This window comes from Strix aluco, chromosome 2, assembly GCF_031877795.1.
Source record: "Strix aluco isolate bStrAlu1 chromosome 2, bStrAlu1.hap1, whole genome shotgun sequence".
NCBI classification, from domain to species: domain Eukaryota; kingdom Metazoa; phylum Chordata; class Aves; order Strigiformes; family Strigidae; genus Strix; species Strix aluco.
The window spans coordinates 80,082,817-80,103,518 of record NC_133932.1 but is presented as its reverse complement, the minus strand read 5'-3'; the positions used below and the strand labels follow the sequence as shown (position 1 = coordinate 80,103,518).

Genomic DNA, 20,702 nt, shown 5'->3' with positions numbered 1-20,702 from the left:
AGTTCAGCATTTGGGACTTTGTGCTTTGAAGATCACAAGAACCAACAGCTCTGCTCATCATTTAATGTACAATTAGTTAGTTAATCTGTGTAGCAGTCAGTGCTGTCCGACCTAGTGGTATGAAAAACGTAAGCAGTGGGGTTATAAAGACGGTCTTGAAACCGCAAACGGTACAAGACACAGACACACAGACACACACACCCCCGCAAGCGAAAATAACGGGATATGAAGGAGTGTAAAACAAAAAAACCTCACGTGAGCGATCCCCGCCTCACTCCTGAGGCGTCGGGGCGAACCGCACAGGACCGGGGGGGCGGGGCGGGGGCCGCGTGCTGGGACCGGCTCGGCTCCGCGCGACTCCGCTGGCGCCGCTTCCCGCGGGCGGCAGCCGCAGGATCCCGGCTCACCTGGCGGAGCCCCCTTGTCTATCTCATTAGCTGCCTTCCGCTCCGCCCCCGACGCCTCATTGGCTGCTTCCGCCACCCTCCACCCGCGCGCTATCGGTCTCCGTCCGATACCTGGAGGGGAGCGAGGAGCGACACCCACCACCCCCGTTTACTCGCCGCCCGCTCTCATTGGCGGTGGGGCCGGCATGCTAGGCCTGCCCATTGGCTGCTCGGGCGGCCGGCTTTACCCCGATTGGCTGGCGGGCGGGGGACGCCCCGCCCGGCCGGGGGCCGAGCGGTGTGTTTGGGCTGGAGAGTTGCCGGCGGAGCGGACTCGCGAGCTGCTGCCGCTGCCCGGCAGCGTGTGCCGGGGACAGCGCGAGGCGCTCCCGCGGCGGCGCCTTCCCCCACCCCTCTCCTTCGCCTCAGCCGCGGGATGGCCGCCTCGGGCGGGCTGGAGCGCGGCCCGCCGCGCTGAGCGGAGCGGAGCGGGAGAGCGGAGCGGAGGGAGCCAGTCAGCCGCGGCCGCCTGCGAGGACCATGCCGTCGGGAAGGCAGTCGGGCGCCCCTCGGCTGCGGGATCCGACCGGGGTGGCCGCCCCCTCAGCAGCGCCCGGCAGCGCCTAAGCCGGCCCCGCGCCCCCCGCGCCTCGCCATGGACGAGCGCTTCAACAGGTGGCTGCTGCCGCCGCTGCTGGCGCTGCTCTTCTTGCTCATCGTCTACCAGTACGTGTCGCCCGCCTGCCCCGGCGCCGCCTGCCCCCGCCGCCCGCCGGCCTCCGCCGCCCGCCGTGGGGGGGGCCCGGCGGAGCGGGAGGAGGAGGAGGCGGCGGCAGCGGGCGCCGCGGAGGAGGAGGAGGAGGCGGCGGCGGCGCTGCCGCCGCGGCTGGCGGCCAAGTTCCCGTTCGCGCGGGGGGAGCTGTGCCGGCGGGTGCGGTTCGACATGCGGGGTCGCGACGTGATCGTCTTCCTCCACATCCAGAAGACGGGCGGCACCACCTTCGGGCGGCACCTGGTGCGCAACATCCGCCTGGAGCAGCCCTGCTACTGCCGGGCCGGGCAGAAGAAGTGCGCCTGCCACCGCCCGGGCGGCGACAAGGACACCTGGCTCTTCTCCCGCTTCTCCACCGGCTGGAGCTGCGGGCTGCACGCCGACTGGACCGAGCTCACCAGCTGCGTGCCCGCCGCCATGGAGCGCCGCGGCTGCGCCGGCAACCGCACCCTCAGGTCAGTACCGGCCGCGGGGAGAGGCGAGGGGGCGGGGGCAGCCCGCCCGGGCGGGGGTCGGCACACGCCTGCTCCGAGGTCTCGCTGTGGGGCTTGATTTCCACCCGCTCGAGATGTGATCCCACCCTTCCCAGCGCGGGGGGAAGGCTCCCTCTTGAGCGGGTCCCGCTCTCCAGCAATTTGGCAGGAATTGTCCGCTGCCGCCGTCATTAAGAAGCAAACGGGGAGGAGAAGAAAAAAAAAAAAAGCTTATCTCCCAGAGGAGGTGAAGGTTTGGGCTGTTCCCCTCCCTGTTACCTGTAGCGCATTCGCTTCGTCTCAGATTTGTGCCGATTCCACGTAGCGCGTATGCAGCCGCCTTTCGTAGGGGTTAGCGCGAGAGGAACTGCACCCGGTTTTATGCAAGTTTCTCCTATTTGTCCTTTTGAAACTTGTTTTTAACAAAAGGCTACACTCTTCTGCGTAAGAAGAGTGCCTCTGCAGAACCTAATGGATCGCTGCAGCTGCTGAATGCTGTAACTAGTGGAGTCTGAAGTATCCAGAAGCCCCGAAACTCTCTTTTTCCCGTGTTTCTCGTTGACAGACAGACCGGTTCCCTGCTTCCCGTTGTGCACCGATCGCTCGCTCTATGTGCGAGCTGAAAGTCAGGAGACGAGGTGCGCCGAGCTCTGTGCAGGGAACGCAGTGCTCGCAGAAACCACACTCTTAGTGTTCTTTTGATGATCAGATGACAGTGGAAAACTGAATTTGGTGTGCATGCTGCCTCTCCGCATGTTATCTTGTATTGCGCTTTTGTTGGGTCTTGCGAAAGATCTTGTCCGTTTGTAAAATCGAGGAATTGTGAGATGGGTAATCTCTTTCGATACGAGATAGCTCTAGGTGATTCAGTAAGTTTTGGGCTTTGTTCTGATGTATTTATCATTAAATCAGATTTTCCTGCTAATATTAGATCCTGCCTTTATTTGCATCATAGACTTTGAACATGTGTGGTAAGAAGTTATGAGCTGAATTATCTCTTAAACCTTTGCACTATAATGATTGTGACTTCAACATCTGTAAAACATTTAGGAAAAATGCATTTTTTTATTATGTAGTTTTCCAGATAACTTAGGTTCTTTCATTTTGCTACCATTTTGAGTCTGCAAACTCTAAATTTTTAGTAGGACCACTCACACATTGTGTTTTGTGTCTTGTCATTTAAAAACACATTACATTCCATGACATACGTGGACTCACTTTCACAGGGCCTATTCATCAAGGTGACAGAGTTGATTATTGTTGTTGAACAATTTGAAGATTACTTGATGTGAGCATGAAAGGCCTTCCCATGCTGCAAAGGTAGTCATATTTGTCATAACTCCATTCAGGATAATTTGAATTTGTCAGTGGTTATGGACTTGGACTGTACTTGAAGAATACTGTTAAGGTAATTCATACAATTTTGTGAAAAGTGTTTAGCTGAAGATAAAATGTATGTGTGTGCTAATGGAAGGGAAGTGCTATGAATGTCTTCAAGGGCAGAATAACTTGGTGGTAACTGTACGGCTGTAAGAAATATTCAGTAAACTTGTAGTGTAAACCAGAGAGGGAAGGAGGAAAAGTAACACTTGTAGAAATGTCTGAAAATACATAATCTGCCACCAAAGTGCTCTTTCTTTTTTTTTTCCTCTCATGAAGAATATTAGTAGCCAAATAACTGAGCGTTAAATTGAACTGCAAATATTATGAATAAGCAGTAACACTGGAGCAGTGGCTTCAGTACTTTTAAATAAAAACATGACTATATTAAGTACATTTAAAACTGAGTTGAATTACAAAGTAGGTCAGTAGTTATTCAGTGGATAATTAGTGTTTTGATTGAAGAAAGACATGTAGTGACATTTCACTGTTACATCTGAATAGTATTTTCTTAAATTTTTCTTTAGTTATTGAATGGTTTGGTTAGTGTGATTCTTGATTTGTCTTTACGTGAGTGAGGAAAAGTGTTGTGAATGATTATTTGTTGCATCGTTCTAATACTCATTCCTTCTTGTATTATATCCTGTGCTGGACAGACACCTTTTCATTTTTCCCTTTGTTTTCTCTTTATAATCATGTGCTTTGACTTCAGTTTTTCAAGGAGCTGTAAAACGAATAACCCCGAAGTATGGATTGTCTCTGTTGTGAATGCCTTTTGGTAGAGTTGGAATCAAGCCTAAAATACTTTGCTGGAGGACTGTACTATTAGAGGCATGCATCCAAGTTCTTTTTTTTTAATATCTGAACAGGGAATTGAGAATGAGGAGACTCATTCATAGGCAAAAAACTAGCATATGAGTCCAATGTAAAGCATACTGATTATTTTTATGTCATCCTTTAAAGCTTCTGAATGTATTTAAGGCATTAGGCTTCCTCAAATAGTTCAACTTTTCTACTTTTCAGCTATGGAGTCAGAAAATCAGGCTAAATTGGCTGAATATTCGACAATGAATTTTTTTGTGGCTAGGAGGGCAGCAGGACAAACCATACTATTTGGTACTGAGGTGTTTGATCTCTTGTGCCATATATTTGGTACGGTGAGGATGATGTTAGCTGTATTTTGGATTTTTTTTTTGTTTCCCCTTGTAGCAGGTTGTTAATATAATCTGTTCTTTCAGTTCTCTATATATGTAGCCTGTCTTTTACTACATGCAGGGAATAAGGGATTTAGAGTATAAATCCCTACATTCTGAAAATTTGCTTCTTAGAGGCTGGTAATAGTGTAACGTTGGCATTTTGAAGTCTCAGGTCCCAGGAAGGCTCACAGGGTAGAGGTTGCTGCTGTGGCCCAGCAATTTGAACTCTAAGCCCAAGCAACAGCTCTAATTACGATGTTACTGGACCTTTACTTCTGCGTGACTTAACAGTATGAAGTGTCCTGTGCCTTTGTCCTAACTTCGGTACCTCAGTGTGAAAAGCTGTTTGTTGTCAATTTTTGGATGCTGTTGTGAAGCTGTAGAACTACCTTTTTTGTTCAGAATCAAATTTACTCTTTTGAATGACATTACTTTGAAAAAACAAACCAACAACTTTTGACTTTTCTTCAAACATTTGCGTATGTTTTAATTTTCAGGATGTTCTGCTTACATACCTGCTTAAGTCTTTACAGAGGCAGGCTATTAATTTTTTTATACTAATGTATAGCTTTCACTTTTACAGACGTTTCTGTCTGGATAGTGAAGCTATTGAGGAGGGTATGCAGCTGATGAAGTTTTAGATTAAATTCTTATTAGTGTAGTTTTCAGCACAACATTTCAAATAATTAGTGTTATTAAAGCAGTGGGACTCTTCCCATGAAGATGCAGTTAAGTTCACATGGAAGTTCTTGCATCAGTAGCATACACCCCCCACCCCCCCCCATTTAACAGGAGAGTTACTGCTGTGCATTGTGTGTACAACTTTGGTTATTTACTCTTCCTTATAAAAATGGCTGTTACAACAGAAAGTAACCGAGACTGGTGTGGAATCTTTTTTTTTTTTTTTTTTTTAAGGAACAGTCTTTTGTGTATTTGCTTTGCCGTCTCTTGAAGTCATTGAAGTTGATGATGCTTGTGTTTAGCTCCACCTCTGGAACTTGGCTTTCCTTCAGAGATGCCAAGAATTGGACTATGGAGCCTTAGCCAACATTGCTCGAGGAAAGAAAGGGAAGAGCAATGTTGTTAGATGTCTAACCTGGGATGCCAGGGGAAAGTTGGTCTCAGGCCAGAGCAAGCGACGTTAGGCTGCCTCTGTAGACACTGGGGAGAAACAGAATAATACAGGCAGCCCTTTGGAGGGTCTAAAACATGTCTGAGATGTGCTGAATTGTCTTCTGGAGGGGCAGTTCTTCCTTTCACTGATTAAAAGGGAGGACTGGAGTGGCTAATTGGGACTTGGTGTCTAAAATTAGATGAGAAGAATTCCCTATCTAATGTTGCAGAGACATTGTCCAAACTGATTATCTGTCTCTTAGCCTACCAGGTAAAACCAGGTGTGTGAGGTAGGGCTTGCTTTGCCTTTCTACTCTGAGGGATTGAGAGGGGACCTTAGAAGTCCTAATCAAGGCACATTTTCTTCCCCTTGCTGCTGCGCCTGCAATATCATTCATAATTATTCATTATTATTTATTACAAGTTTGATTAAACTAGGAAGGTAATCTTTTAAACTACACACTTGAAACACTTGAAAGAACACCTCATTGAAAGTGTTGTCTAATTTTCTTACATGAAACAGTGAAATCAGTCTAATTCTGTAAACCCCATGAGCTTTATTATCAGTGCAGTTTAGTCTTCGAAACTATTGATTTTCATTAATTTGCTTCCATTATATTCTCCATTTCCTCATGTCTGTTTAACTTACTGTGTGCTCAGTTATTCTATGGAAGTATAAATCATCAGTAAACCCATGAGTCATGGAATTGGGAGACTTGAATGGAAACTATTAGTAGCATTCCTTTTTCTTAGGCAGTCCTTTATTGGACTGAGTGTGTTTAAAACTCTAGCAATAACAGAGTGTAAGATGGACCCTGTTCTTTGCAACCATGGTAACTATGTGATCATCATAATAATGTAAGAGTGTTAATTGAAAATTAAGACTCTGCTGAAGGTACTGGAGAGAAGAGGATAAAGTCACAAATGTTTAAACTGAGAAAATGCACAAATTCTCTACTATTCCTTGGTATCTTCTACTGAAATGAATGTTAGCGCCAGTAAACTCTATGTAGTGTTTTTTTTAATAAATGTAGGAAACAACAAGGGTTAAACAATTTCCTGAGGTCCTGCTACTGACAATGTGTTTTTTCTTTTTTACTTCCTTAACTGTCTTCAATGTTTGGTGCTTTAAAAGAACCTTGGTAATCCACTCAAGGGTTTCATTGCCCTTATTACTGGAAAGTGGTGTTGTCTTTCCCCAGTGGTTAGTGTGAATCTTACTAACTTCAGTTTTAAGCACATTGCATCTTCTCTGTTTGAGCAACTTAGAACAAATTGATACCCTTTTCTCTGCAGTAGCCTACTAGGTACTTTGTTTCTTAGGAAGTTCTCTTTCAACCTTCCCTTCTTAAAAAGTAACTGAATCCAGCTTATTCTGTATTTATTGTAGGCCATTCTTTGTGTTCCTCCTCTTTGGATTTGTGTCAGTTGTTTTCTTGGAACGTGATGCCTCAGTGGTGGTACAGTATTTCATCTATAAGTGTAGTACAAAGTGCAGCAAAAACTGCTTATTCTGAAAGTTGTGCTTGTGGTTGTACACTTCAGTGATGTTTGCCTATTTTGCAGTTGCCTGACATTGACTGTTCAGTTTGGGATTTAAATAGTATTAATTTTCTTAAAGAATACTACTTATATTTCCCATTGTCTTTTTGTATGTGTTTTGTGCTCATCCCCACTGGATTTCATTCTCTCTTTAATTTGTAAAATTGATTTAAATTTTAATTTTGTCCTTCCTAGCTTTTCATCATTGGCATATTTAATAAATGTGTTTTGTATTCAGCATCCACGTTGTTGATGCAAACATTGAATAGAATTAAATCCCTTTGTAATAAACCTTTTGGTTGATACAACTCTCAGAATTACTTTCCAGGGAGTTCTCCCGCTGCCACATTACACTTTTTTTTCCCCAAACCGTGTTTTCTCTGGCTTATGACATTGACTTTAGACAACATTCCCAATCATGCTTCTTAATTTTTTTATTTAAAGAAGCATTTCCTTCCTACTGTTCCTATTTGAAGTCAATCACTGTATTTTAGAGGGAAGTTAGACTGATTTGATACAACTTGACTGAGATAGTAATGCTGTTTGCTAATCTTTTCTCCTATGCATTTAAAGATAACTTGTCTTAGAACTTGTGACAACAACTAGCAACTCCTTAACTACTTGTTGCACTGTATTTGTCTCCTGTGAGATTTCCTCTGCCCGTTGTAGGAGATAAATGATTGATGGGGACAGAACTTCTCAGCAGCAGGCCTGTCAGCTCTGGAAAACTTGACCCAAAGGCAAGTCTTGTCTTCAGACTTTTGAAGCTGCTGCAATAAAACTCAGCAGATTGCCTACAAAGATGACCAGAACTCATGTTTACTGTTAAGTGCCAGTATTGATAAAAGTGGTCAGCGCTAATTTAATTGGGAATCAATTGTTCTTATTTGCCCATCATTGTAATTTTACACAGATAACTGTGAAACTTAGTAAGTTTTGAGACAGGGAGGTGCATTTTATGAAAATGATCACCTGAGCAGCAGTTCTAGTTGTCTGGAAGATAACTTAGTGATTTACCTGAGCAAATTTGCTTGCTCCTTTCATGCAGACCTTGCTGCTTCCTTTTTAATCTAGTTTAATGTATCATGTAGGGGTGGGTTTTTGGCTTCTTCTGGTATTTTATTCTGGAAAATAGACTGTCTAAAAAGATTTTCTTTAAAATGAAGGAGCTATTTTCTTCTTTATGCAGGAGCCAGGCAGAGAAACCCTGGGGGGAAAAAAAGAGAGTGGAAGTGTCAGTAGCATCCCCCAGGGCTTTACAGTGTTATAAGATGTAGCAGCTGTTGCAACTCTCTTGTGTTGTTAAGATGCTTTTTAAATTTCTATTAACTAGCTGCCTAATTTATAGTAATTTCCAATCCTCTTGAACAGGATACCACTCAAATTCTTACGTAGCTTTGGGGTATGTATTGGTTTGAGGTGCAATAGGAAAAGTTACTGTGTAAGTGAGAAAAGTTGCTGTGTAATGCCATTCCGCTGATGGAGATTAAATCTGTAGACCCTGCCAGTGGCAAAAATAGGGATAAGCTTAGTCTTGATTTTTTTTTTTGAGAACTCTTTGTGGAGGAAGAAGAAAAATCTCTGCCAGTTCAGCTCTAGTGATCACAGAGAAGCTCAATGGAAAGTGTAGAGAGCTGGTTGAACTGAATGATTCCTTCCTTCAGGTGTGTTGGCAGTTTTCATGTATTGCCTTCTAAGCAAGAGTAAAACATTTCCTCCCAGAGTTTGGTGCAGCTGTGGTGAATTGAGCTAATAAAGACTCTGCTGCTCACTGTGCAGAATGAGATCTGATTAAAGCAAGGGAACCTGTATTCTTTAATCTATTTAGTATTGCATTCAACTTGCTGCCTGATCTCTGGAAGTATCTATAACCCCAACTTCTAGTGCTAAACTACATTGGATGTCTTAATGTTCCTGGTTGCCTAAGAAGGTAACTTAAAGTCCCTTCAAAGTTCTGTTATTGCCGAACAAGGTTTTCAAACATTGTGTAGGAGGCTGATTGTATGAATTAAGGGTCTAATTTGGACTGCTGTTACGGTAATGATTCAGCCTTGAAACAACTACTAATTTAGGGGGAGAAAATTAACAGAATTATTCTGTGATTTTATTCAAGATGGCATGGATCTTCTTTCAGACCAAATTCTAGAGTGGCAAAAATCAGTAACTCTTTAAAGTACTTGTGGTCTGTTATATGATCAGTGTGCAAGATCTTAATATATATTGACTAAAAAAGTATAAAATTGGTTCTTGTAAGGACAGGGCCTTTTATCTTCAAGCTCTGAGGACTTCGGTTCCGCTATGAAGCGTACCATTAGGTAGCCTCGTGGATACTTCTACAAAGATCTGGAGTTTGGCCCACAGCTTAGTCATCTTAGAAGTGGGGGACTGGCTTTTAAGTAATGGCTTAAACTTATGGCTTAATCCCCTTCTTTTCTTTAAAAATCATTAATCTCTTAGAAAATGGTTGATGTAAAGTGGATTTTGGACATATTAGAAGTGTTGCATTAATACAGTTGTATGTCAGCTGTGAAAAGTGTATTAATGCAGGTTAAAGTGTGGCTCTGGGTGTCTACAAACTGACAGATTCCAAACATCCTGGCTTAGTAGTGGGGAAACTTTGAATGACATTATGAAGAATAATGTTGGGGTGGGAGAAACAATGACCAAATGCAACTTCAATTTCCAAAGTCAAAATAATGAAGGATTGATGAAGGAAACGATGATATTCATAATTGACTTAAGAGTATACTTCCCAGAACTGGGAAGTAAGTTGATCTTGATGAAAAGGCTGACCACATGGTCCTGGGTGCTGTTTGGTACTAGAAGGAAATGGCCCCTTCAGGATGTTAGAGTATGTGGAGGAGCCAGCCTCTCTGAGATGAGTTACTTTCTGCAAACAATTAAACTTAAAAGTGAGGTGAGTGAAAGAAGGAGGCACAGAACACTAATCATAAATACATTTTTTTTTTTTTCAAATTCTCACCTAAAGTCTAATAATGTCAATGGAAAGAGCTTGCCAACTTACAGATTTCCATTTGTAAGATTTGGGCATACTATTATTATAAATATATGTTAAATGAAATTTTAGAGGTTGCAATGTAGGAAAAAGCTTCATTTTTTTTAATCAGGTAGCCTATTTCTAACTTGTTTTTTGCGCTGGATTTTGTTCAAGTATCAAATACATTTGTATCTCGGTATTTGTGTATTTTCACACTCAAAAGTAACTCCTTGCAATTTTTGACTTTATTTCCATGTGTCTTTGCACACAGGCTAGGCTGAGAATGTGGGGGTAGGTGGAATAGCAACTTATGGTGCTTTCTTGAGGAACTCCTCAGAGTAAGAGGAGAAAGAGGAGAAGCAGCGTAGGAATAAACTGTGAGCCCACAGTGAGAGCAAAGTCTGGAAGACAGCAGAAGAGAGCAGGGAGCAGAAGTAAAGTTAGTCTTGCGAGGTAAAGGAAGGGTCAAAATTATGCAATTTGAAAGTTCATTTTTTTTTCCAGATAAAACTTAGTTTAGGGTTTAAAGCTCTCCATATGTTATTATACTTTCTGGAAAAGAAAGATGTGGACATAATAAGAAACTTCAAGTACTAGCTAGGTTGAGCTCCTGTCCTACATAGGTCTTTTCTTTTTTTGGCATAGGTTTCTCAAGTCAGATAAGTGTTGTAATAAGAAACCCAAACTTAAATTAAACATCTTCGGCTCCTACGCTGTAAATCACCAGTAGCACAGTTGCCATGTAATATTTTCATCTAGACCTTAATTTTTAGTGATGGGAGTAGGACCATTATTTTCCAAGAAGCTTCAGTGTGAGTGATGAATAACTTCTGTAACTGCAGAAACTTTGTTTTCATGCTGGAAAAGCCTGTCAGGCTAAAGCTGAATCTTTTCTGTTGCTGACTTAACAAGGTTCAGATGAGAAGAGTAGCTTTATGAAATACTTTATGTTGTTCTCTACTACTAGTCATTTGGGTTTATTAAAGAATCATGTATGTAGGAAGGGACCTCTGGCAGTCATTTAACTCAAACACCTGCTCAAAAGTCAGTCTAACTACAGCAGGTTGCTCTGGGCTTTGCCCAGAATTTTGAGTAACTTCAAGGACAGATATGCCACAGTGTCTCTGAGCAACCTCTTCCAGTGTTTGACCATGCTCAGGGGAAGAGAGCTTTTCTCACCTAGCTGAAATTTCCCATTTCCCAAATCATGTTCATTTCTTCCTGTCTTATCACTGTGTGCATCCAAAAATAGTCTGGTTATGACTTCCCTGTATGCTCCCACATGAAACTTGAACAGAGTAATAAGGTCTACCTGGTTGCTGCCTTGTTCCCAGATTGAACAAACCTAGCTTACTCAGCCACTCCTTATGTATCATATGTTCCAGCTCCTTGATGGTCTTGTCAGCCCTCTGCTGACAGTCCCCATTATACACCAGTCTCTTACTGGTGAGCCCAAAATTGGACACATTGCTCCACATGTGCTCTCACCTGTGCTAAATGAGTGAGGGGAAATCACTTCCCCCATCCTGCTGGTTAGCTCCTGCTAACATAGCCAAGATACTTGGTTAGCCCGCTTCACTTGCAAAGGGCATGTTGGCCATTATTCAACAGTGTCCACCAGGAACCCCAGATCCTTTTCTGCAGGGCTGTGTCCTAGCCACTCAGTGCCCAGCCTGTCTTATTGTGTGTTCTTACTTCACCTCAGGTGCAAGTTTTTTTCTTTTACTTACAATCATAGAATTATTTGGGTTGGAAGGGACCTTAAAGATCATGTAGTACCACCTGCCCTGCCATGGGCAGGGACACCTTCCACTAGACCAGGTTGCTCAAAGCCCTGTCCAACCTGGCCTTGAACACTGCCAGGGAGGAGGCATCCACAGCTTCTCTGGGCAACCTGTTCCAGTGCCTCGCCATCCTCACAGTAAACCACTTGTCATGGTTGATCTTCATGAGGTTCCCATCAACACAATTCTCTTGGTTGCCCTGAATAGGAGCACTGCTCTCTGGAGTGTTGATCTCTCTCTCCAATTTGGGGTTTTTCATGAACCTGCTGAGACCAGACTCTGTCCCATCATCTAGGTCATTAATACAGACTTTCAAACAGCATTGGCATCACTGTCAGTTCCTGAGTGACACCATAAGTAATCAGTCACCAGCTGGATTTTCTACTGCTGCTCACACCCACTTGCAGTGCAACAGGCCATCTTGCTATATCACCCTATCACCTACACCATATCTCACCAGTGTGGCTGAAATGATACTGTGGGAGAGCTTGTCAGAGTCCTTGCTGAGGTCAATGCAAACAACATATGCTTGGCTCAGTTGCTTTCCCAGTGGGACTGACCAGCCAGTAGCTCCTTGAATCCTGCTTCTTGAAGGTAGGTGTGAGGTTTGCTTTTTATTTGTGGACGTGGGGGTGAAAAATTACAATGGAGAAGACGGGCGACGTGCTGATGTAGATATTTGTCATGGTTTGAGCCCAGAAGGCAACTGAGCACCGTGAAGCCGCTTACTCACCCTTTCCCCCTCAGGAATGGGGAGGAGAAAATAAAGTAGAAGGCTTGGGAATGGAGGTAAGGATAGGGAGGGATGGTTTACCCATTATCGTCATGGGTAGAAGACAGACTTGTTAGGGTAAGAAAAAGAATATAGATTTAATTCAGACACTAACACCACCACCACTTAATAGAGATAGGACAGTGAGAAGCATTACCCCATCTTAAGAACACCTTCCCCCCACCCCTCCCTTCATCCCAGGCTCAGCTTTGCTCCCTATTTCTCTGCCTCCTCCCCACCAGTGGTACAGGGGAGCAGGGAGTGGGAGGGTGCGATCAGTCCTGCCATTCCTTCCTCCTTTGGGGGAGGAGTCCTTGCATGCATCCCATGCTCCAGCATGGTGTCCCTCCCATGGGAGACAGTTCTCTACAAACTCCGAGTCCTTCCCACGGGCTGCAGCCATTCCCAAGCTGCTGCAGTGTGGGCCACCCCTCATGTTGCAATCCTTCCAGTGACAAACTACAACAGTGGGGGCTTCTTTCCACAGAGTCCCGGCCTTCTTTGGGTGCAGCCATCTACTCCAGCGTGGGGTCCTCCACGGGCTGCAGGTGAGCATCTGCTCCACCGTGGACCCCCATGGGCTGCAGGGGCACAGCCTGACCTCTCACCACGGGCTGCAGGGGGAGTCTCTGCTCCAGTGCACCTCCCCCTTCGCCCTCTCTGTTCTTCTACTGACCTCGATGTTCACATAGATGTCCTCCTCACAACTGCAACTTTTCCTCCCAGGTTCCCCTTCTTAAATACATTATCACGGAGGTGTGGCCACCATCACTAACTGGCTCGGCCTTGTCCAGAGGTGAGTCTGACTTGGAGCTGGGGGGAGCTTTTGAGAAGCTTCTCACAGGGGCCACTGCTGTAGCCCCCTCCCCCGCTACCAAAAACTCCACCACTCACACAAACCCAACACAGTATTTTAACTACTCTGTGTTCCTCATTTTAAGAATTCCTCAAACAGGATCAGAAGCTATAATTATTAAATAAAGGAAGAATAGGTGCAATGATTTTTTTTTTTTGCTGTGAGCATTACTTTAGTTTGGCAAAAGAAACAACTTATTACTAGCAATCACTTTTTTAATGTGTGATATGTCCATGACATCCAATGTAAAGCTGGCCTCAAGCATGTGTTATAAATATGTCCCTTTGTACATTTCTTTTAAGACTGGAATGGTATGCTTCTCTGATGCCAGGGAAAGTCCACTTTTTCTTATTAAGCTGAGCTTAGTAGATAAAATAGATCTTGAATAGCAATACAATAATCAGGTGGTCACATATTTGTCTTTTTGTTGTTACTAATGCTTGGGAATCCTAGTATTCTATAATATTTCTACATTTTCAGGGTATGTTAAGTCAAGCATTTCTATTCAAATTAATTTCATCCAGAAAGCTAACACTTTTCTAGTTTTCCATATTCACAATGCAGACAGTGTTCTTCGGAGCTCTTTAACTTCCATCCACAGCAATTACATTCTTTATTAAACTGTTCACAGTTAATTTATAGTGTAAAACCTTAATTATCATATGTTAATCTGAAATAACTTCCCAGAGTTTACAATGAAAGAACATAACTGTTTTGCCTTTATTTTTCCTATTCCAAAATTGAGTTATTGGATTGAACTTTCAATGTAGGTGAGATTGTTTTGTGTAAGGTTCAAAGCGTCTGTAAGCAAATACAGAATCCATAGAAGAGGATTATACAGGGAAAGAACTGGTGTTTATACCTTTACATTTTTTTTAAGTGGACTATAAATTCTTAAAAGCACTAAAGTAGGAAAAATTCAGAAGATGTGATCTTCAAAACTTTTTTAATCACTTTAGTTACTAAGCTACTGGGGTGAAACCTCAAGTAATGTGTTTGTGTGTATGTATTTTTCTACTACTTTTTGTGAAGTAAAGGTTTAAAGATTTGTGTCACAAACTTTAGCTCAACTGTGTTAAAGTGGTCATGCTTATTTTGACAAGCTTTTAAAACCTGAAAATGCCCGTTGAAATGGCTTCCTCCAAATAGGGAATTTAGCTGCCTAAATGAAAGGAGTAACTGAAAATAGCTTTCCCTAAAAAGCCCAGGTTCTCTGTAACACATTACCTTCTTCAGCAAAGTCTTTCTTTTGACCTCCAGTCTCCTGCTTCTGTCGTACAAAGCTGGCGGGTCAACAAGCATGTAAATGTATGTTGGGTTTTGCAGCACTGCCTCTGACTTCTGCAGATTATTTCATATTACTGTATATCTCTCTTCATTTTAATTAAATTGCCAGATACCTGACAATGGGATAAGAATCCTATTGTGATATGGGTCAGTAGCAGGCATCTAAATGGCTGCTGGGCATTGCTATAGAGCAATAGTAAAACTGATGGTCTGTATCTGACTAACAGATTGACTGGGAAGCTTAAATGTGGCCACACAGAGCTGCAGCTTTGATTAGGAGAGCAGTGGGAGTGGTAGATGTTCATCATTCTTGTTTCTGCTACTTGATTTCAGTCCATTATCAGGTGGTTCCAAAGAAAACATTAAAAGTAAACCCAAACAAAACATAAAAATCAAGTGAATTAGTATGTATTCATAGCAAGAAAGTCACTGTAGTTGCCTTTATTTTAAAAAAAAATTACAAGTTGTGTATCATTTCAGGAGCTAAATTTAGTATTGTACGACTAGAGGATTTTCACTTTGTGCTATATGTATAGATAACAGGGGAGCTTAAAAGGACGTGGAAAAAAGAAAGTTTATCTTCCCCAATCACGCTTTCCCTTTTTCTGTAAAGATGCCTCCTATTTCTTGTATTATCCAGGTTACATCCTACACTTTTGATTTACCTTCTTGTCAGCTGATGTTGCCCACTCTCCCACATTGCTGTCCTTCCTATCTTAACAGCTCTTTTGCTTTTGTTTTATATGTTTTTCTTGTGTGACTTGCATCCCCTTTGCATTGTACCTGCTTGCTTTGCGTACAGAATGACCTGGTTGGGAGTAGTGCTAATTTCTGCTTGGCTTGTTTGGCAAGCTGCAGGTTTTAATTGTTTGGCTCTGTTGAGCTTGTTTGCCCTGCTGAGGTTCAAAGGGGCTTTTGGATTTTTAGCTGTTTGGCCTTGCAAGGGCTAAAAGAATTGACTACTTTAATCTGTCCTAATTCTTTGTTTAATTGTTTCCTCTGTTCCTAGCAGTACACAAAAACTGATAAGGAAAAATAACTGTTCTCTTCCCCCTACCTGACAGGGGCAGAAAAGATGCATTTCTGAGTAACTTTGTTTCTATCTGTTCCCTTAAGCTGCTGCTCAGAGGACTTTTATAATTGCTTTGCTTTGTGTATTCAGTTTTTCCTAGGATAAAGTATTAAACAATTGCCAGTTGTCTCTTTAGCACATGCCTCAGTCTTTTGCTTTTATAATGTCTTGGAGAAGAAGGTATTTAAGATTAGTGTTGACAGAGTTGGCAGAAAAATTTCGTGCTTTACCATCAGCTGTTGGTCGGCAATTCTGAAGCCCAGCTCTGCGATGTGAGCCACCAGTTTCGTCCTGAGGTAGGTAGGAGGGGAGTCCTTCCCAGCAGGTGAAGGAAGGTAGATAGGTCCTGGCGTTGGCCCCCTGCCACAGAGGGAAAGAAGGAAGGTTGCTGATGCTTCTGTAAGCTGGGGAATAAAGGTGATGGTTTGGGACCAGAAAGGTATGAAGTAAAGAGGAGAATTTAGGCACAAGTACTGGAGGGAGATACCTCTGGGGTACATAGAGAGCAAGTGATTTTGTGGTAGAAGAAATAAGCAAGAACAAATAGAACATCTGTTTTCATCAAAACAGGAATGCACAGAGTTCTATCAAGTCAGTTTTCATCAGGTGTTTTGGCTCTGCAGTAGCTTGTTCCATCTCAGCAGTCAAATTTTAATTTACTTAACATTTTTGAGAGCTAATTTTAAGCAGTTATCTTATGCTTTCTTGTTATCTTTTAATAGAGATTTGTTTGCTTTTTGCTTCTTGAATTCACATCTAGTATCTGAACTTTATTTTTTTCTCTACAATCATAGGTTAGAAATGAAGAGAAACGGTAGCTCATGAAAAATGATAAATGTCTAATTTCAGGACCTGAAGCCCTATAAGCAATGTGGTATATAAATGCACAGAAGCTGAGTTTATTATGTGATTGTCCTCCTCCCCTTCATTTTCTTTGGAGCCCTCTCATTCTCTTCTGGCCTCTTAGTTGTATTGCTCCCTGGTCAGTCTGGTGCCTGCATGGTAGTGGGAGTGGCTGCAGCAATGATTGATGTGGAGACTGAATTGCTAGATGCAGTTAGTGAGTATTTTGTGGAGCAGTTAGTTTGCAAACCTGAAGATAAAGAAGTAGTTTTTTTATATGGTTCTGACCATTCTGGACAGGATCTGGTTCAAAGTGTTACTGTCAGTTTTACTGTAAAATGTATTTAAATCTCTTACAGGATCAAACACTTCTAAAAATCTCGTGCTATGGGGGTTTTGGGTTTTTTTGAGAAAACTACTTAAAATGAAAAAGCATATTGAAGACAACTTGTAAAAATAAAATCCTTGCAAGTGGGAACTACTTCAAGATGCCATGTGGAAGTCTTGGAGAAAATGCATGCACACATCAAAGATAATAAGTAGAAAAAGAAACTGGTGTGGCATAGCTAAATAGCAGGGTAAGAGAGGTAGTTACACAGAGCAGTTTTCACCATTTTTTAAAAGGTCAAGTTTTGTCTGCAAGAGCAAAGTACAAAGGTTCATAAATTCTGTCAGGGTAAGGTAAAAATGCAGTACTGCTAAGAAAGATGTTTTAGGAACAATCTGCAGAAGGTATAAAATTAATCTTTCTGAAACATGCTGGGAACAAGAAGCCCATTAGAGAACATGTAAGGCCAGTTGATGATCTCTCCCCTCTATCCTTTGATTGGAAATAAAGCTCAATCAAGAAAGAGGCTATTGTTTTACCTCTTGCATCTGTGTTTGTCTTCGAACTTTGAAGAAGTTCTGATCTGGAACCTTTCATTGTGGAGGATGAATCAAAGGATCTCTCTTCAAATTGAGGTGTTAGAAGCAATTACAGAACAAGCTTAAAAAAAAAAAGGGGGGAAGGGAAGGCATAAACCAGGTGGTATTTAAAGATGCCAGTTGCCAAAACTAGGTGGTATTTAAAACAACCAGGCTGCTAAATGTGGATGTGACCTCCTGCTTAAAACTTGGTATTTGGAAAATTTGCAAGTAATTTTTAAGAAGACCTCTACTACTTACCAGTAAGCTTAACATCTGCAATGGAAAACTAGGAGAAACTACTGCAGGGAATAGAATTAGTGGATAGTTACCTAATACAACACAGTGGGAGGTCCATGTGGCTTTTGCAATAGGAAATCATGCCTTAATAATCTTGTAGGATTCTGGAAAGGAGTCAAAAACCATGTTCATAAGGAAAGTCTGGTGGTCATAGTCTGCTTGGGTTGCCAAGGACATTCAGCGAGGCTTTCTATCAAAAACTCTGTGGGAATCTAAGCTGCTATCAAATGAGAAGAGAGGCCATGTCATGGGTGGAGAAATATTCTTCCTCTGTTTTATTTTTAATATGTTAATTTTTTTATTTTCTAAAATGCTGACAAATAAAGATAAAGGGATATTGTCTGGAAAGAAGATGGGTACTAAGATAATGATACTATGAATTGTGAAGAAGGTGACTGTGAGGACTTGCAGGAAGACATTTTTAGGTAAGTGCAAAAATGACAGTTGGCTTTTTTTGTTGGTGAATGTATAGCGATGCATACAAAGCATCCTAGTTTTACTTACATGATATGGGTTCTGAGATGATGCACTCCTCTTCAAGAAGTGCAACGAGGAAGATTCAAGGAGCTACAGGCTGGTTGGTTTCACCTCTGTCCCTGGGAAGGTGACTGAGCAAATTTTCCTGGAAGTTGCTTCCAGCCACGTGAAGAATTGGAAGGGGTCTGGAAACAGCCAGCACAAAGCTACGAGGTGCAAACCATGCCTGACCAACCCAATTACCTTCCATGAGAGGACTGGCCATGGAAAGGAGGAGCAGTGGATGTTGTTTGCATTGACCTTTGCAAGGACTTTGCCATGCTCTCTCACAGTGTTATTTGAGGCACGGACTAGGTGATGGGGTGCTATAGTGAGCTGGCTATTGGGCTGCCAGTGGGTGTGAGGGGTGGTACAAAACCCAGCTGATGGCTGATTACTTGTGGTGTCACTCAAGAACTGACAGTGGGGCCAATGTTGAAAGGTCTGTATTAATGACCTGGATGATGGAACAGAATCTGGTCTCAACAGGTTTATGGGTGACCCCAAATTGGGGATAAGAGTTGACTTGCAGGTAGGAGTCAACCAGACTTTTTGAAAGTCAGCTGGTCTCTTCTGGATGCATGCTGTGATAGGACAGGAGGAAATGAACACATTAGAAAATGGGGAAATTTCAGCTAGAGAAGGAAGAGCTCTCTTCCCGTCAGGGTGGTCAAACACTGGAGGAGGTTGCTCAGAGACATTGTGGCATCTTGGAGTTACTCAGAATTTCTGGGCAAAGCCAAGAGCAACCTGCTGTAGTTAGACTGACTTTTGAGTGGGAGTTTGAGCTAAATGACGGCCAGAGGTCTCTCCTAACCCTAATTACTTTATTAATCTGATGCTTAATGTTCAGGGAAAGGCAGGAATGGCTTTTTGACTAATTAGGATAAAGACTGCTGGGTGCTGAGGGAGCTAGAATTGTTTAATGTAAATTGTAAGTCATGTGGAGCAGATAACCAAGGAGTGTCAGATAAATGGGGAAGTATCAGGTTCAAAGTAAGAGGAGGTGAGCCTTCCCACTGTGGATGCTAAAAGTTAATCACGGTTCAAATAACAATAGTACATCTACGAAGAAGTTTGTCAACAGTCTTTAAACACACTATTTTCAGAAGTCTCCTAGATACAAATTTTTGAAAGGTGGATGAGTGCTTAGGGTAAACTAGATGCTGTCCTTATTGGTTAAGTTTCCTATTAATCAGCACTTGCTTGTCAGAAGCAAGGATACTGGGCTTTTGGTCTGGGCTAGTATGTCTGTTAGGGGTTTGCCAGTTCCAGTTGCTCAGTGGAGGCAAGGCTGCTATAGCTCCACGTCTCCAGGTCCAACAAATAGCAAGGCTGAGCATGTATTTGCAGCAGGCATCTGCACAAATGCAGTATATAATATATGCATGGCCAGTTACAGAATGCAGTGCAGGCAGACAACATAGCATTCATGCAAACATGAATGGTACCAGTGACTTTATCCTGTTGCCCTCTCTGGTTGATCATGATAAAAGTCCATTAGTGGGAAATGTGTATATGCAACATGGGTCCTTCTAGCAGCTGGCCTTAGATACTGTCCGTCCAGGAGCTGGCCCCTGGATCCCCAGTCTCCCCAGCTGCTGGTGCCTGTGTGTGTGAGCCCCTGAGACCTGTTGTTGGTACAGACTGCCTTACGCACACCAACACAGACACACGCCTCCCAGTTGACCTCCAGACATTATGGTCTTCCCCAGAGTTAGCCTGGACCTCCTGGCCTCTCTGGTAGCCAACTTTTCCAGTTGTCTTACACACATACATGCAAATGTGTCTCTCAGCTGACCACCAGACCCTACCTCTAGCAGTTGGTCTGGGTGGGCCTTCTGGTCCCTTCAGGAGCCAGCTCCTTCAGTTTTGCCCGGAGAAACACCCTGGCCTTATGGCTGCTTTAACACCTGGCTCCCCAGTCACTTAACTGGCTCATTGGCTAGCTTGTCTTGATACTCGCTAGCGATTGCACACTGACATACACACCCATGATCACTCCAGTTGCTGGCACCACACGTGGGTCTTGTGACCTGTAGGGTTGCTCCAGTTCCTGAATGAAGATCAGTTCTTCCCTTGTCTGAGATGCAAGCTGGTTAGTAGTGCACATGAAAATGCATTTAAGTATAGTGTCACGTTTGAGTGGGCTGTCTATTCAAATTTAAAGGCTGAAGGTGACCAGTAACCATATCTATCTGCATAATTTTTTCTGATCTCAAACCTTTTTCTGGTTACAATCTTTGGAAAGGGTTTCAAATGAAGAACTAAAAATTTATTCTTAAATCTTATGGTATACTTTTTTTTTACTTCAGTAGCTCACTTAAGTTTAAGTCTTCTAGAGCTGAAATGCTGCTGTGAGAAGAATCTCTTCAATGAGAAGTTCAGCAGCAGTGTATTTTTATTGAAAAACTACTAGAGTGAGCTGAGCATTTTTCTTCTGTTTTCAGAACAGATTAATAGCCTACACACTTTTCAACAGTAATTGAGAGCATTATATTGTTGG

At 42.9% G+C, this 20,702-nt stretch overlaps 1 protein-coding gene across 1 annotated transcript in view; it reads left to right on the top strand.

Annotated features, from left to right (window-relative positions):
• The first annotated feature begins 1,256 nt into the window (after positions 1–1,256).
• Positions 1,257–20,702, top strand: part of HS6ST3 (heparan sulfate 6-O-sulfotransferase 3) — a 324,019-nt gene continuing 304,573 nt past the window's right edge. Inside the window, exon 1 of the mRNA XM_074815433.1 lies at positions 1,257–1,613. Coding sequence (XP_074671534.1) covers positions 1,330–1,613 — 284 coding nt within the window. The 5' untranslated portion in view covers positions 1,257–1,329. The remainder of the gene's footprint in view (positions 1,614–20,702) is intronic.